This window comes from Stomoxys calcitrans, chromosome 1 (assembly GCF_963082655.1).
Source record: "Stomoxys calcitrans chromosome 1, idStoCalc2.1, whole genome shotgun sequence".
NCBI classification, from domain to species: Eukaryota; Metazoa; Arthropoda; class Insecta; order Diptera; family Muscidae; genus Stomoxys; species Stomoxys calcitrans.
Window position 1 is genome coordinate 199,242,365 of NC_081552.1, and position 16,985 is coordinate 199,259,349.

Genomic DNA, 16,985 nt, shown 5'->3' on the forward strand with positions numbered 1-16,985 from the left:
CGGTCGTGTGCCATCTGCAAGACCCGTTCGGGTCTTCTACATAGCTGGTACGGACCCTTACCCCTTAAAAGTATTATAACATTGTCTGTGTAGCAGACGGGTTCCAATCCCTCCTCAGTTAGCATCCGTAATGGAAGTGGCGATAAAATGCACCCCTGTGGCGTGCCTTGTGCCATTTTCTTCCTTATATTTATGTTATGGGACACACAATCTATCCACCTATTCCTTAGCATAGGGTTCACCCAGATTCTAAGGGCCGAGTCCACCCGATACTGGTCTGAGGATTGGATCAGTGTCGGTCCTCACATTGTTAAAAGCCCCCCTCTGCATACTGCCTGTGTGTAGGTTTTGGCCTCGAACGATTCTTCTATTTTATGCACAACCTCGTACAGAGCAGTCTCTACCGACCGACCTTCCCTTGACATAGGCATGCTGTTTGTATTTGAGCAGTTCGCTGGATGTCGTACTCTTTATAATGGTGTCCACAATACGTTCTATGGTTTTGAAAGGACGTAAGGCTTACAGGTCTGTAGGCCTTTCGTGCCGCATAACTTGCCTTACCGGGCTTGGGTATAAAAACCACCCTTGCCTCCTGCCAGATTTTCGGAGTATTTGCAGGTCCCAGGCACGCTGTGAAAATATTGGCCAGGTGGGGCGCCAGATAGTCGGCCTCCTTTTGTAGTAACGTCGGAAATATTCCATCGGGTCCGGGTCTTTCAAATGGTTTGCAGCTCCCAAAGGAATCCTTCACTACAAATTCTGTAATGATAATCCTTCGGCCGTGCCGAACTTTGGATACCCACCACCATGGATAAATTACCTGCCCTCTTTTATATCAACTCCACTACCACATCCATAGTTATATGCAAATGGGGGCAGGTCTGGATCACATTTGATTCAGGTCTTATACAAGTCACAGTTTCAGCGAAATAGAGCGGCAGATCGCTCTATATGGTAACTATATCTGAATAGAGACTGATCTAAACCATATATGGGTCGCATTTTGGAAGGCTTTAATCAAATCAATATTTAAAATTTCAGCGAAATCGGACAAAAATTGCTGTTTTTATTGGCTTAAGACCCGAATTCGGTAGGTCGGCCTATATGGCAGCTATATCTAAATATAGTCCGACCTGGGCCATATTTAGTTGTAATAGTGGTAGACTAAACACAACTCACTGTTGCAAGTTTCATCGAAATCGTGTTATAAATTCAGCTTTTATTGGCTCAAGACCCTTAATCGGCAGATCGCAATATATGGAAGCTATATCTAAATATAGACCTATCTGAACTATATTTGAATAGCCTGTTGAGAGGCTTTAATCAACTCACCGTTTCGAATGTCAGCAAAGTCGGACAAAAAATGAGGATTTTACGGGCTCAGGACCCTAAATCGCCAGATCGGTCTATATGGCAGCTATTTCTGATCTAGACCTCATTTATGTATGACGAAGAAATGCCTTAAAAACTCACTGTTTTAAATTTCCTCTAAATCTAATAATATATGCGCCTGTTACGGGCTGAAGACCCTTAACCGGCATATCGGTCTATATGGCAGCCATATGAAAATATGGTCCGATATTTGCCATATCCGGTTTGAACATCGGGTTCTCTCATACAACTTATACCGATTCAAATTTCAGCGAAATTGGACAAAAAAAATAAGGATTTTACGGGCTCAAGACCCTAAATCACCACATTGGTGCATATGGCAGCTATATCCAAATATAGTCCGATTTGGCCCATTCAAGAACTTAAACTGCGTATCGAAGAAATACGCGTATGTGGAAAATATCAACTCAAAATTGCTAGTTTTAAAGAGTGTAGCGTGATTTCAACTGACGGACGCACAGACGGACGGACAGACACACGAGCATCGGGAATTTTTCGACGATCCGAAATATATATACTTTGTAGGATCGGTAATAGATTCAAATATGTTTCTATGTAGACGATATTCAGGTTTAGAGGGGTGCCAAAACGCACTATTTAAAATTTCATCAAAATCGGATAAAAATGCTCGTTTTATGGAGTCAATACTCTATTTCGGGAGATCGGTCTATATGGCAGCTATATCCAAATATGGTCCGATCAGGACGATATTCAACAAAAGGGTTTAGAGGGGTACCGGGACTCGAAAATTTCATTGAAATAGGATGAAAAATTCTCTTTTTATAGGCTCATTACATAGTATCGGGAGATCGATATATATGGCTGCTATATCCAAATATGGTCCGATCTGTACCACATTTGACAGGAATAGGTAGGGGTCTACCAGAACACACTGTGCCAAATTTTATCGAATTCGAGTCACAAATGAATCTTTTATGGCCTCAATGCCCTATATCAAGAGATAGTGTGATTGGTCTAAGGGCAGCTATATCCAAAAATAGTCCGATCTGAAAAATACTTCACAAAAATGAATAGGGGTCGACCAGAACTCACTGTGCCAAATTCCATCGAAATCGGATGAAAAAAACCAATTTATTGCCTTCAAGACTTTAAGTCTGGAAATCGGTCTATATAGCGGCTATATATAACTAAAATTCGCCCATCACTAGTCATATGAAATGAGTAATTCAACTTTATAGTGTTGAATATTAAAATTTCGATGAAGTGACTCCCTCCTATGGTGCTGCATATTTGTGGCAATGAGCTTAATTTTTTTTTTAATATTTCAGTTATTTCCACTAATTTTCTTACTTAAAAAATATTGACGTAATAAGTGTGTGGCTAATGCACTAAGGCCTTCATTGTCCAGCCATGCCCTTCAATTAATAATTGTTGAAATTGCTGCCTTATCGCCTATGCGTGAATGAGGTTTGCCTTGTAATGGTGGTAGTATTTATTATCTATGCCCCTATATAGTTTCTACTTTATTGTTATTAATGATGCTCTCTCGCATTCGCCAGCTAGCTGGCTGTCTGCCTAAGCTGCATAGCCCTTATTTCCGCACCTTTTAGTGTTTATTTTGTGCGTCTTTAATTGGAGGAAAAGTATTTTATTTTATGTGGTATACAAAGAGTATTCGGTGTATTCCCTGTCTATTTATGCTTTCTTTTGGGCAACAGAAAATGTTGTTTTGAAAATAGTCCTTGTTTGTTTGTTTCATACCCATTGCCTTGTACTTATTTTCTTGCCATACTTTGTGTGTTCATCTTTCTCGACCTCTCTGCAGCATCCCATATTCCCATTTACAACATCCCTCTTTGAATTGTATTTTGTTTTCTTTGTGGGCTTTCGAATATTTCCCTACAATCATCATCCCTTGTTTATGTTCTTCCCCCACAGTTGTTGGTGTTGCTCTATCTCATTCATCCCTCGTAGCATGTGGTTTACTGCGCGGTAGCTGCATAACAAGAGATCCGCGAGAGTAAGAGCAACTAAATCTCTTGGAAATTTTATGCAAATCTCCAACTCAAATCAAAGTGTTTAGCTAAGAGAGTAAAATTGAGAGACGTGAGCGTCGAAATGGCAGCGACTTCTGCCTGTCGGTACATCCATGTGTTTATTGCTGCTGCTTTGGCCAGCTGAGTAGTTGTTGTTTGTATTCTTTACTTGTTTTCGTTTTCTTCTTCATTCATTTCATACGAAAATAAAGCTATTTTTAGTTTGTTGTTGCTGCTGCTACTCGTTGTCGTTGTTGTTTCACATGAACTGCACATGTTTTCAAGTGCTTGTTGTTTGTTGGCTTGTTTTTATTGCCCCTCTGCCCCTTCCCAATACCCGGGTATTGTTCACATAAGTGTTGCCACCAGCACCATCACCACTCACTCGACAGTTTGTGTTCGTTCATCTGGCTGTCATCTTCCTTATGTTGTTTATACACTCGTTCGTTCTTTGTGTGTGAATACGTAGAGTAGAAGAGTCCACATGTGTAGTACAAAACATTACGATTTTTGAAATGCGTTCTCTTTTCATTCATTTTGACGCTTTGGCCTGTGCATGATGATGATGATGGTGTGCAGATGTGCGCCAGTGTGTGTGTATAATGACAATTTTGCCTCTGTGCTTTGTGAATGCAATGCACGTCGTTGTTGCCTCTTGCTGATGGCTGCCCTTTACAGACATAACCACCCCCTGCCCCTTTGTTTTGTCATGTTGTTTGGGAAGGGGGTTTTCAAATGCGTTTACATTTGCATTACGTTGTCGTCTCTTCCCATTTTTTGTGTTTATGTCGCATTTGCAATCATCTCTTTCGCTTGTCTTTTCAACCATTTTTATTTAAATCTTCTCGTTCATTCTCACCCCCCTAGCCCCTTGTTCCTGCACTATCCAACTGCCCCACGAAGAACATGTGATTTATTTTCATTTTAGGCTGCGCTAACAAGAAAAAGTATAACTAAATAAAAGCGTATTCGAAATAAAAATAAACAATGCGCGAAGAAAGACAAAGCCACACAGAGTCCATAAACACAAACACCAACACTCAAAGGCATGCAAACGTACGTTATTTCATTGTAAGGCCACATAAGGTGACCATGTTGTGAAAACGATTCGCTGAAAATGTGCAAAACAAAAAGGTTTAAGGTCAACATGCCAAAAATTCATTCTCATCGTATCCCTTTTACACACTCAATTCGTAATGGAATGAGAGATAGTAAGGAATAACTTCGAAAAATTAGTTCACATTCATGTTGGAACCACAAAGATAGGAATTTTAGTTTATGGGTGCCAAAGGGAATTTTGCTGTTTAGAAAACATCTTAGAACAAATTTTCTAAAGACAAACTTTCAGTGAAAATTTCTCTAAAGACAAAAATTCAGTGAAATTTTCTCTAAAGACACATTTTTTTTTAGAAATTTTCTTTAAAGACAAAATTTTTAACAAATTTTTCTGAAGACAAAATTTCAATGAAATTTTCCCTAAATGCAAAATTTCAGTGAAATTTTCCCTAAATGCAAAATTTCAGTGAAATTTTCTCTAAAGACAAAATTTCAGTGAAATTTTCTCTAAAGACAAAATTTTAGTGAAATTTTCCCCAAAGACAAAATTTCAGTTAAATTTTCCCTAAAAACAAAATTTCAGTGAAATTTTCCCCAAGACAAAATTTCAGTGAAATTTTCCGTGAAGACAAAATTTCAGTTAAATTTTCCCTAAAAAAATTATCTTTAGCGAAAATTTCACTGAAGTTTTGTCTTTACGGAATCACAGAAATGTTGTCTTAAGAGAAAATTTCACTAAAATTTTGTCTTTAAGAAAATTTCACTGAAATTTTCACCAGTTCACTAGTTCTGTTAATTCAATTTGTTCACTAGATCTGTTAGTTCAGTTAAGTCACTAGTTCAGTTAGGTCATTATTTCAGTTCAGTAGCTTAGTTAGTTCAGCTAGTTCATTTAGTTCACTAGTTCAGTTAGTTTACTATTTCAGATAGTTCATTAGTTCAGTTGGTTTATTAGTTCAGATAGCTCACTAGCTCAGTTGTTTCACTAGTTTAGTTAGTTCACTAGTTTAGTCCCTTCACTAGTCCATTTGGTTCATTATTTCACTACATTCAATGAGCTGATTTTGTCTCTTTCAGTTCATCAGTCAATAATTTTTGCAACAATAAAACTGGAAAGTGTGAAAGTGACTAAAAGTTCAATATTTCAGTTTGTGCACTATTTCTCGTTAAATAGTTCAGTTAGTTCACTAGTTCAATAAGTTCTCTAGTTTAGTTAGTTCACTAGTGTAGTTAGTTCACTAGTGTAGTTAGTTCACTAGTTTAGTTAGTTCACTAGTTTAGATAGTTCACAAGTCCATTTAGTTTATTATTTTACTGCATTCAATGAGCTGATTTTGTCTCTTTCAGTTCACCAGTCATATATTTTTCCAACAATAGAACTGAAAACTGGAAAAAAAGTGCAAAATAGACTAAAATTTCACTATTTCAGTTAGTTCACTAGTTCAGTTGGTTCACCTGTTTCAGTTAGTTCACTAGTTCGATGAATTCAATTGCTCTACTATTTTGGTTTGTTCATTATTTCAGTTAGTTCACTAGTTCAGTATCTCCAATAAGCTGATTTGTCTCTTTTTGTTCATCAGGCACTTATTTGTACATGAATAAAACTGGGAAAAGAAGTGTATAATGGTACAGTTTTAACAATGTGCGGACATACACAATGATCTAATCCTTAGACCAGTACCGGGTGGACCCGTTCCTTAGAGACTGGATAAACCATATGCTAAGGAGTAGGTGGATAAAATGTGTGTCCCATGGCATAAATATAAGAAAGAAAGTGGCACAAGGCACGCCACAGGGGGACATTTTATCGCCACTCCTATGGGTGACCACCATACATGGTCTATTACGGATGCTGACTGAGGAGGGATTTGAACCCGTCTGCTACACAGACGATGTTATAATACTTCTATGGGATAAGGATCCGAACCAGCTATGGAGAAGGGCCGAAAGGATCTTACATATGGGATATGACTGGGCTAGACCCAGAGGTCTCAATGTTAACCCAGAGAAGACTGAAATATGCCTGTTCACGGGGAAGACGAAGTTGGGCCAATTTAAAGCACCACGTTTCCTCAATAAGACGATTTCGATATCTGACAAAGTCAAATACTTAGGTGTGATCTGGGACAGGAATCTGAATTGGAGGTGTTACATTCAGGAGCGTACTAAGAAGGCTCACAGATGTTGGGCACTATGTGGACTCGAAATGGGACCTGAATCCGAGGATAGTCCACTGGCTCTACAGGAGCGTGATTAGACAAACACTTAGTTACGCCTCAGTAGTTTGGTGGACTACTATGGAGAAAAAGTGCAACTTAAGGACCATACAACAGGTTCAGAGAACATGTTGTCTTGGCATAGGCGAAGCGATGAGGACCACACCCACTAGGACACATGAGACTATTCTAGATATCTGACCCAGGTTAAATGTGAGGCAGCCACTGCGGCTATTAGACTTAAGGCGATGGGAAAACGGTTTGAGGATGGGAGCAGCTCATACCATCGCGGTATAATCGAGGCGACGATAGGAAACCTGGATGGAATGGAAGAGGTTTCCAATTGGATACCTGAGACGCCAGCGGCACAGTCTTGGATTGACGGAACCCTAGTATTGCCATCTGGAAAATCATGTTATACAGTTGAATCAAAGCTAGAGAACAGAGTGGGCCTGGGGGCTACATTGAGAACCCAGGGACTGAGATCTGTTTTAGACTGCCTGACCATAATTCGGTCCTGCAGGCAGAGATCCCGGCGATCATGGAATGTGTAAGATGGTGCGGTTCAAATGCAAGAACGTTGATTGTGAACATCTAAACGAACAGTCTTGCAGTGTAAGAAGGAGTTTAACGTCTGGCATGATCCGTATCGTTTGGGTGCCGGGACATAGCGGAGTAAAGGCGAATAAAAATCAGACGATTTGGCATTGGAGGCCAGCGTTAACAATCTTGGTTAACCAAGTCGACCTTTCGGTTCGACGGAGTGCGAGTTATGGACGTGAGCTACGAATGCGTATGCAACATTGTGGAACAGCGAAACGGTCTGTAGGACGGCGCAAATCCTATGGGGGGATCCAGATCGTAAGAAGACGAGACTAGGACTGAAAGGAAGCAAGAAGGATGTTAGTATAGCTATTGGTATCATAACGGGACACATAGGACTACGAGCTCACGTATGTAAAATCGGTGCGGAGAGTGATAGCATGTGTAATGCATGAAGGGAAGATGATGAGACATTGGAGCATTTGCCCGGCTTTCGCGTCTAACAGATACCGGTGCTTAGGTGGGGACGCAATATCAGACAGGAATCAACTTAGGGGAGTGGTATTGAAAACAGTTAAGGATTTTGTAAGTAGCACGGAAATTCGAACTTAAAACTTTCTTTTTGGAGGTTACTTTGTAGTTTTTAGAGCGCACAACAAGCCGATTATTGGCTTAGGTGTATGTCCTTAGTGGCATGGGGCCGATTAATATCCGCACCCTCTTTTCAACCTAACCTAAGTACTGTTTGCTATGGGTTGGATAATTTTTGGAAAGGCGGCTTTTTATATGCTGTACTCGTAATTTTTTTAAGTGAGTTCTGCCACGTTGCATTAATGTTCAGCAAATGAAACATTTCCACAGAACTTCAGCTTGAATTTTCATACCAATGAAAATTTCTTAAAAATTTTTAATAAATTATTTTATTTTCAGAATATATAGCCAGCATAGTATTATAATCATAATAAAATAAAATATATAACAAAAATATATTTTTTCCCATAAAAAAAATATAAATTTTAACAAATAATAATTGTGTGCCAAATTATAGAAAATATACCCAAGTATATTTTAGAAAAAAAAATCAAAAAAGAGAATCATCATCATCTAACAAATGAACTTTGTCTGCAAAAGCTAAGTTAAAATAAATCTACAAATAATCTATATAATTATATATTGAAAAAAAAAAAATAAAAATATATATATATATATATATATAATAATAATACCAAATCAACTCTGCAAGTGTTATTCAAAAATCAATTTAAAAAGCAAATCAAAAAAACCAAAACACAATTTGGCAAAGGAAATTGTGTTTTGCTTGATTAAGTGCAAGTGAGATCTACGCTTGGAATATTTTCATCTTTACACCGTTCTCTAGCCAGAGTAAAGCCGTCAAACTGTGGGGTTCCGGGGCATTTTTCCTTCCTCCCCAAGGAATGTATTATCCGGTAAGTAAGGCAGGCCTCATCAACATCCTCATCATCATCATCTATCATATATCAATGGTTTAATCTCAAGAGATTTTGTAGGAATTTTATTTTAAGCTTTTATTCATGGCCAGAAGAGAAAATAAGCTTAACTGAAAAATGTTTTATACCCACCACCGTAGGAAAGGTGGTATATTCATTTAGTCATTCCGTTTGCAACACATCGAAATATCAATTTCCGATCGTACAAAGTATATATATTTCGGGTCGTTGTAAAATTCTAAGACGATTTAACGATGTCCGTGTGTCTGTCCGTCTATCCTTCTGTCCGTCCGTCTGTTCCAATCACTCTACAGGCTTCAAAAATTGAGATATTGAGCTGAAATTTGGCACAGATACGTCTTTTTGATGCACGCTGGTTAAGTTCTTAAACGGCCCAAATCGGACCATATTTGGATATAGCTGCTAAAGGGTGATTTTTTTGAGGTTAGGATTTTCATGCATTAGTATTTGACAGATCACGTGGGATTTCAGACATGGTGTCAAAGAGAAAGATGCTCAGTATGCTTTGACATTTCATCATGAATAGACTTACTAACGAGCAACGCTTGCAAATCATTGAATTTTATTACCAAAATCAGTGTTCGGTTCGAAATGTGTTCATTCACCGTAACGTTGCGTCCAACAGCATCTTTGAAAAAATACGGTTCAATGATTCCACCAGCGTACAAACCACACCAAACAGTGCAACAGTGCACTTTTCGGGATGCATGGGCAGTTCTTGAACGGCTTCTGGTTGCTCTTCACTCCAAATGCGGCAATTTTGCTTATTTACGTAGCCATTCAACCAGAAATGAGCCTCATCGCTGAACGGTGAATGAACACATTTCGAACCGAACACTGATTTTGGTAATAAAATTCAATGATTTGCAAGCGTTGCTCGTTAGTAAGTCTATTCATGATGAAATGTCAAAGCATACTGAGCATCTTTCTCTTTGACACCATGTCTGAAATCCCACGTGATCTGTCAAATACTAATGCATGAAAATCCTAACCTCAAAAAAATCACCCTTTATATAGACCGATCTGCCGATAGAGGGTCTGAAGCCCATAAATACTTTAAATATAACCCAATTTCGCTGAAATTTGAAACAGTGGGTTAGTTTAAGCCTCCCGACATCTGACCTGAATATGGTTCAGATCGGACTATATTTAGATATAGCTGCCGTATAGACCGATCTCCCGATAAAGGGTCTGAAGGCCATAAAAACCTTATTTTTTATGAAATTTGAAACGGTGAGTAGTTTTAGACCTCCCAACATAGGACCCAAATATGGTTTGGATCGGATTATATTTAAATATAGCTGCCATATAGACCGATCTCCCGATAAAGGGTCTGAAGCCCATAAAAACATTATTTTTTAACCGATTTCGCTGAAATTTAAAACAGAGGGTAGTTTTGTGCCTCACAACATTGGACCCAAATATGGTTTGGATCGGATAATATTTAAATATAGCTGCCATATAGACAGTGAAACAGTGAGTAGTTTTAGGCCTCCCGACGTAGAACCCAAATATGGTTCATATCGGACTATATTTAGATATAGCTGCCGTATAGACCGATCTGCCAATAAATGGTCTGAAGCCCATAAAACCATTATTTTTTAACCGATTTTGCTGAAATTTGAAACAGAGAGTGGTTTTAGGCCTCCTGACATAGGGCCCAAATATGGTTCAGATCGGACTATTTTTAGATATAGCTGCCGTATAGACCGATCTCCCGATTAAGGTTTTGAAGTCCATAAAAGCTTTATTTTTTTTTACCGATTTCGCTGAAATTTGAAACAGTGAGTGGATTTAGGCCTCCCAACATAGGACCTAAATATGGTTAAGATCGGACTATATTTAGATATAGCTGCCATATAGACCGATTTTCCGATAAAGGTTCTGAAGTCCATAAAAACATTATTTTTAACCGATTTCGCTGAAATTTGAAACAGTGAGTGGTTTTAGGCCTCCCAACATAGGACCCAAATATGGTTGAGGTCGGACTATATTTAGATATAGCTGCCATATAGACCGATTTGCCGATAAAGGGTCTGAAGCCCATAAAAGCTTTACTTTTTATCCGATTTCGCAAAAAGTGGAAACAGTGAGTAGTCCTAGGCCATCCGCCATCTGACCCAAATATGGTATTTACGGACTGTACTTAGATATAGCTGGGTCTGGGTCTAGATATATAAGGGTCTGAAGCTTATAAACGCTTTATTTATTACCCGATTTTGTTGAAATTTCAAATACAATATTCAACAGTGACTTATATTTAGTGGACCACTCAATGTCCGTGCCGAAGTTGGGTGCATAAGTTATCCAATTTTCACCGGATTGCATCGAAAGGGGGTTTACGTACATACCCGAGGTGAAGTATCCAAAGTTCGGCCCGGCCGAACTTAATGCCTTTTTACTTGTTTTTTATACCCTCCGCCGTAGGATGGAGGTATACTAATTTCGTCATTCTGTTTGCAACTACTCGAAATATTTGTCTCAGACCCCATAAACTATATATATTCTTGAACGTCGTGACATTTTATGTCCATCTAGCCATGTCCGTCCGTCCGTCTGTCTGTCTCTCGAAAGCATGCTATCTTTCGAAGGAGTAAAGCTAGCCGCTCGAAATTTTGCACAAATACTTCTTATTAGTGTAGGTCGGTTGGGATTGTAAATGGGCCATATCGGTTCATGTTTTGATATAGCTGCCATATAAACCGATATTGGGTCTTGACTTCTTGAGCCTCTAGAGGGCACAATTCTTATTCGATTGGAATGAAATTTTGAACAACGTTTTTTGCAATGATATCCAACAACTGTGCCAAGTATCGGTCCATAACTTGATATAGCTGCCATATAAACCGATCTTGGGTCTTGACTTCTTGAGCCACTAGAGGGCGCAATTCTTATCCGATTTGAATGAAATTTTGCACGAAGTATTTTGTTATGATATCCAAGAACTGTGCCAAGTATGGATCAAATCGGTTCATAACCTGGAGGGTATATAAGATTCGGCCCAGCCGAACATAGCACGCTTTTGCTTGTTTTCTCTTCATTTGGTTTTAAACGAATTTTCTTGCCATTTTACAAAGTTTGTTGTTGGTAGATTTGTTACTTTTCAGTTTTCTATTCCCATCACGTTGTGTGAACTTTAATCCAAGAGATGATACTATTGATAAAATTTTTAGACTGAAAAGTGTTTATGTGAGAAATTATGGCAATGATGACTGTATATTCTTTAAATTCATATATACCTTCGTTATTTACTGTATAAAAAGCCCACTTGAAGTTCACAATGAGATGTTCATTGTGGGGGAGGTTAGCCAATGTATGGCTTAATTTTATTTATAGACCCTTGGATTATCACCCTCATACATTTTAATGATTCTATTCACGGCAAATTTACACTTCACACAAAAAAAAAAGAAAAAGAAAGAAAAAACCATCTATATTTGATCACAGTGTATCAGGGATAATAATATTTCCATTTATCCTCAGTACAAAAGAAACAGAGATGACAGATGTTTAGGGGCATTTTTGGTCTAAGTCCCACAAGTACTGGTGCATGTAGTCAAAAATAAATTTATTTTAGCTGATCAATACATATATGCCATGGCTGCTTTTGAGTTAAAAAAATGTATTACTCGAAAAACATTGTCCGTTACGGTTAAAAAATTCCAAAAATAACTACAGATGAAAATTGGAATATGCGAAAAGTGTAACACTGGCGAAACCCTAATCTCTTCACTTCATCTACTTTTCGCAAGCAACATATTGCAAATTTTGCCCATGAAGATTCCACTAAGGAAGAGGGGCAAACATATTTTTTAGCATTTTTGTAATCTCTCTTTAACTCTTTATTAGATTCCTTTGTGCAGCATAGTAGGCAATCTGGTGGATGCGATAGTATAAGATCAGTAAGAAAAAAATCCCATAAAGGTATTGAAAACCGTGGCCAAACTTTTTAAGCGAAAACTTCAGCTTTAAACAATAACCTGACACTTGGCACCTAATTATACCCAATACCATAGAATAGGGGTATACAAAATCAAACAACAAATTTTGCCCATGAACATTCCACTAAGGAACAGGGGCGGGGGGGAAACCACCGCTGAAAAATTTTTCTGATGGTCTCGCCAGGATTCGAGTCCAGGCGTTCAGCGTAATAGGCGGACATGCCAACCTCTGCGCTACGGTGGCCTCCTAGGGGTATACTAATCTGGTCTTTCCGGTTGTAACACTTCCAAACATTGATATAAGACCCCATAAGGTATATAAATTCTTGATCATCTCCACATTGTGAGGCGATCTAGCCATGCCCGTCTGTCTGTCCGTCTGCCGAAATCACCATAGTGGTGGAACGCGTAAAGCTAGCCGCTTGAAATTTTGCACAGATACTTACTATTGATGTAGGTCTTAGGGGATTGCAAATGGACCATATCGGTTCAGATATAGATCTAGCTTCCATATAAACCGAGCTTCCGATTTGATTTCTTGAGCGCCTGGAAGCCGCAATTTTTCTCCAATTTAGCTAAAATTCACAGATAGATTTCTGGACCGAGTACGGTTGAAACGGTCTGTAACCTGATATAGCCCCCATATAAACCGATCTCCCAATTTGATTTCTTGAGCCCCTGGAAGGCGCAATTTTTGTCCGATTTAGCTTAAATGTTGCACTGATATGACTTCCAACAGGTGTGCCAAATACGGTCCGCATCGGTATATAACCTGATATAGGTCCCATTTAAACCGATCTCCCGATTTGACTTCCTGAAACCCTGCAAGCCACAATTTTTGTCCGATTTATCTTTAATTTTGCACATAGTGTTCTGTTATGACTTCCAACAACTGTGCAAAGAACGGTTCAAATCGGTATATAACCTGATATAGGTCCCATTTAAACCGATCTCCCGATTTATCTTTTTGAGCCCTTACAAACCGTCATTTTTGTAGTGTTCGGTTAACACTTCCAACAACTATGTCTAGTACGGTCCACATCGGTCTATAACCTGATTGTCCGATTTGTTGCACGTAGTGTTCAGTTATGACTTTCAAAAACTGTACTAAGTAAAGTCCTAATTGGTTTATAATGTGGTATAGCTCCCATATAAAGCGATCTTCCGATTTGTTTTCTTGAGTCCTTAAAAGCCTCAATTTTTGTACGATTTGGCTGAAATTTTGCCTTTTTTTATTATATTACCTACCTACTTTATCTCCCATATATAAACCGGTTTCTCGATTATCCTTGTTCGGTTCCTAATAGCTTTAATGTTTGCTGTTTTGACAGAAGTTTGGTATGTAGAATAAAATTATGCTCTTCAACTAAATTTAGTCTGTAAAAATTTTTAGCAGAATCCATGGTGGTGTGTTCCCAAGATGCGGCCTGGCCAAACATATCACGCTTTTACTTATTTTTATATCATATTCGTACCCACTCTTAAATTCCTTTCATGTAAGTCTCATATTGTACTGATTGGACTATGTGCCCGTTTGGGTAGGGCGTCCCCCTTAGGTTCTTGAACCCTAAGTTTAATATCTGTTTAGTTTTTGAAAGGGTGATTAGTTTGGTTTTCCGGAAACTAGAGTTTCGGTTTTTGAAAACCGGGTTTTCGAATTTTGAAAATTGGGTTTTTCGGTTTTTTTGAGCAGAATCCATGGTGGTGGGTTCCCAAGATGCGGCCTGGCCGAACGTAGCACGCTTTTACTTGTTTTTTATTTTAGATTCGTAACCTACTCTTTAATAGATTTCATTTAAGTCTCATATTGTACTGATTGGACTATGTGCCCGTTTGGGTAGGACGTCCCCCTTAGGTACTTGATCCCTAAGTTTAATATCTGTTTACATTTTGAAAGGGTGATTAGTAGTTCGGTTTTTCGGAAACTATGGTTTCGGTTTTTGAAACCAGGTTTTGGGTTTTTGAAAACCAAGTTTTCGGTTTTTGAAAGCCGGGTTTTCAGTTTTTGAAAACCGGCGTTTCGGTTTTTGAAAACCGGCGTTTCGGTTTTTGAAAACCGGGTTTTCGGTATTTTGGACCGACTTTACTAATAGATTTTTTGAAAATTGTTATTTTCCGGGTTTTTGATAAATCGATTTCTTGGAAAAAATAATTTTTACTCACTTTTATTTTGTAAGAATTTTGTCGTTTCAAAAGAATTCCTTTTAAACATCTTCTTATAAATAAAAATCATTTCGAGTATGTTTGTTTGTTTGTCTGTTTCTTGAAATCTTTGCCCGTGGTGAAAATAGGGTACTACATTTGTTGATACCGAAAGGGGGCGGACCCTCCTCCTTTCCAAAATTTTCAGAAGCGAATATAGTTGGGCCAATTTAAGCGAAATTTTGTGCGTTCTCTTATAGCAACCTAAAAACAAAAATTTTACATCCAAATTTCGGATGGGATACCTAGGGGGTATCCCCCCACCCCCAAAACCTGCCAAATGAATATATAGACCAATCACGACAATGTGAGACTCAAGTGAAAGGTATTTAACATTAGAAAACGTATGTGATATCTATTGAGTTGCCCAAAAAGTAATTGCGGATTTTTCATATAGTCGGCGTTGACAAATTTGTTCACAGCTTATGACTCTGTAATTGCATTCTTTCTTCTGTCAGTTATCAGGTGTTACTTTTAGCTTGCTTTAGAAAAAAAGTGTAAAAAAAGTATATTTGATTAAAATTCATTCTAAGTTTTATTAAAAATGCATTTACTTTCTTTTAAAAAATCCGCAATTACTTCTTGGGCAACCCAATAATTGTCGGACCAAGGCGGACCACCCCAACCCCCAAAACACTCCCAAATCGTATATATTTACCATACCATAGGATTATGGGACTTTAATAAAAGGTATTTGTGAGTAGGATATGAATCTGATGTTCAAGTGTGGGGCCAAGTTTCTAGGGGTACAGCCTTTCCTTAAAACACCCCCTCCCCCCCCCCAACAGGACATACTTACTCATCATAACAATATGGGGCTCAAATAGAAGGTGTTTGAGTGTAGAATACGAATCTAATATCCAAATGTGAGACCAAGTTTTTGGAGGGCCGCCCCTCCTCAAAAACACCCCCCAAAGAGGAAAAATTTACGACGACCATAGCAATATGCGACTCAAATGAATTGTCTTTGGGAGAAAGCACAAATCTGATATCAATATTGGGGAAAATGTGTCTATAGGGGCCACCCCACCCCCACAATACCACCCAAATAGGACGTATTGGCTGACTATTGCAATATGCGGCTCAAATAAAAGGTATTTTAGAGTAGAACACGAATTCGATATATATTTTCAGGGCCAAGTCATTGAGTGGCCGCCCTACCCCTGAAAAACACCCCCAAACTGGACATGTTTTCCAACTATGGAAATATGGGGCTCAAATAAAAGTTTTTGGGAGTAGAGCACGAAATTTGTACCCACTTTCGGAAGTCCACACCACATCTTTAACCCAAAAACCACCACCCTGGGGGCCTTCCCACTCCCGCCATATTGTCCACATATATCCTGAGCTTCGAAGGTGGTTGGTCCATCCTCCTAATCTCCTTTGCGGGTAACGAAATGGCAAAAAGGTTGACTTTTATAATTAAAATCGTTTAACCGGTTTTCTCAATCTCAAAAACTAAAACCGGTTTTTTTGAAAAAGCTAATTTTTCGAAGAGTTCGAAAGCCGGTTTTACCCAAAAAAAGTTGGACCTTATGTCTTTTTGAGGTGGGACGCTCCCACCCCACGCATTACTTGAGATTTAATTTTGATTTAGTTTAGACCTACCCCATTTGTATCAAAATTTTATATTTGCTAAAAATTCCCTTTTTCACATTTTTATTTCAATGATTCTCTGGTGTCAACAGCATTGGGTCAAAAATTCCTTTAAACGATATTTCCTTAACTTTAAACGTAAAAGCACAAAGAAAGTGAAAACGTTTTCTGTTTTACTGCCTTCCACTGATAACATAGATCTCAAAATAAGAAAAATTAATATGTGCAAAAAATAAAGAAGAAAAAAAAAACCGAACAATGGAAAATCCATTCCCTCGATATTCATGGCACATTCTTAGGATTATATTCATAAAAGTCCTCAGTGGCTCGAAGCAAAGGCAAACAAAGGAATGTGTTGGGGGGAGGTGGATAGTCAACGAAACAAACAGAAGCGATTCACCAGAATCAAGAAAGCATTCACTGCTTGCTACCTACAGGGTCCATGCGGTAGCTCTAAGGAAAACTCAGAAATCCCAAACAAACAAAAGAAGACTTTAATACACATCGAAGTCACACACATACACAAAAAGTCACCTACACAAACTATTTTTC

At 38.4% G+C, this 16,985-nt stretch overlaps 1 protein-coding gene across 8 annotated transcripts in view; it reads left to right on the top strand.

Annotated features, from left to right (window-relative positions):
- The first annotated feature begins 8,413 nt into the window (after positions 1-8,413).
- LOC106083888 (RNA binding protein fox-1 homolog 2) overlaps positions 8,414-16,985 on the top strand; it is a 776,024-nt gene continuing 767,452 nt past the window's right edge. For all 8 annotated transcript variants that reach the window (XM_059370360.1, XM_059370351.1, XM_059370355.1 and 5 more), the window contains exon 1: positions 8,414-8,652. In XM_059370360.1, the coding sequence (XP_059226343.1) occupies positions 8,641-8,652 (12 nt within the window). In that variant the 5' untranslated portion in view covers positions 8,414-8,640. The remainder of the gene's footprint in view (positions 8,653-16,985) is intronic.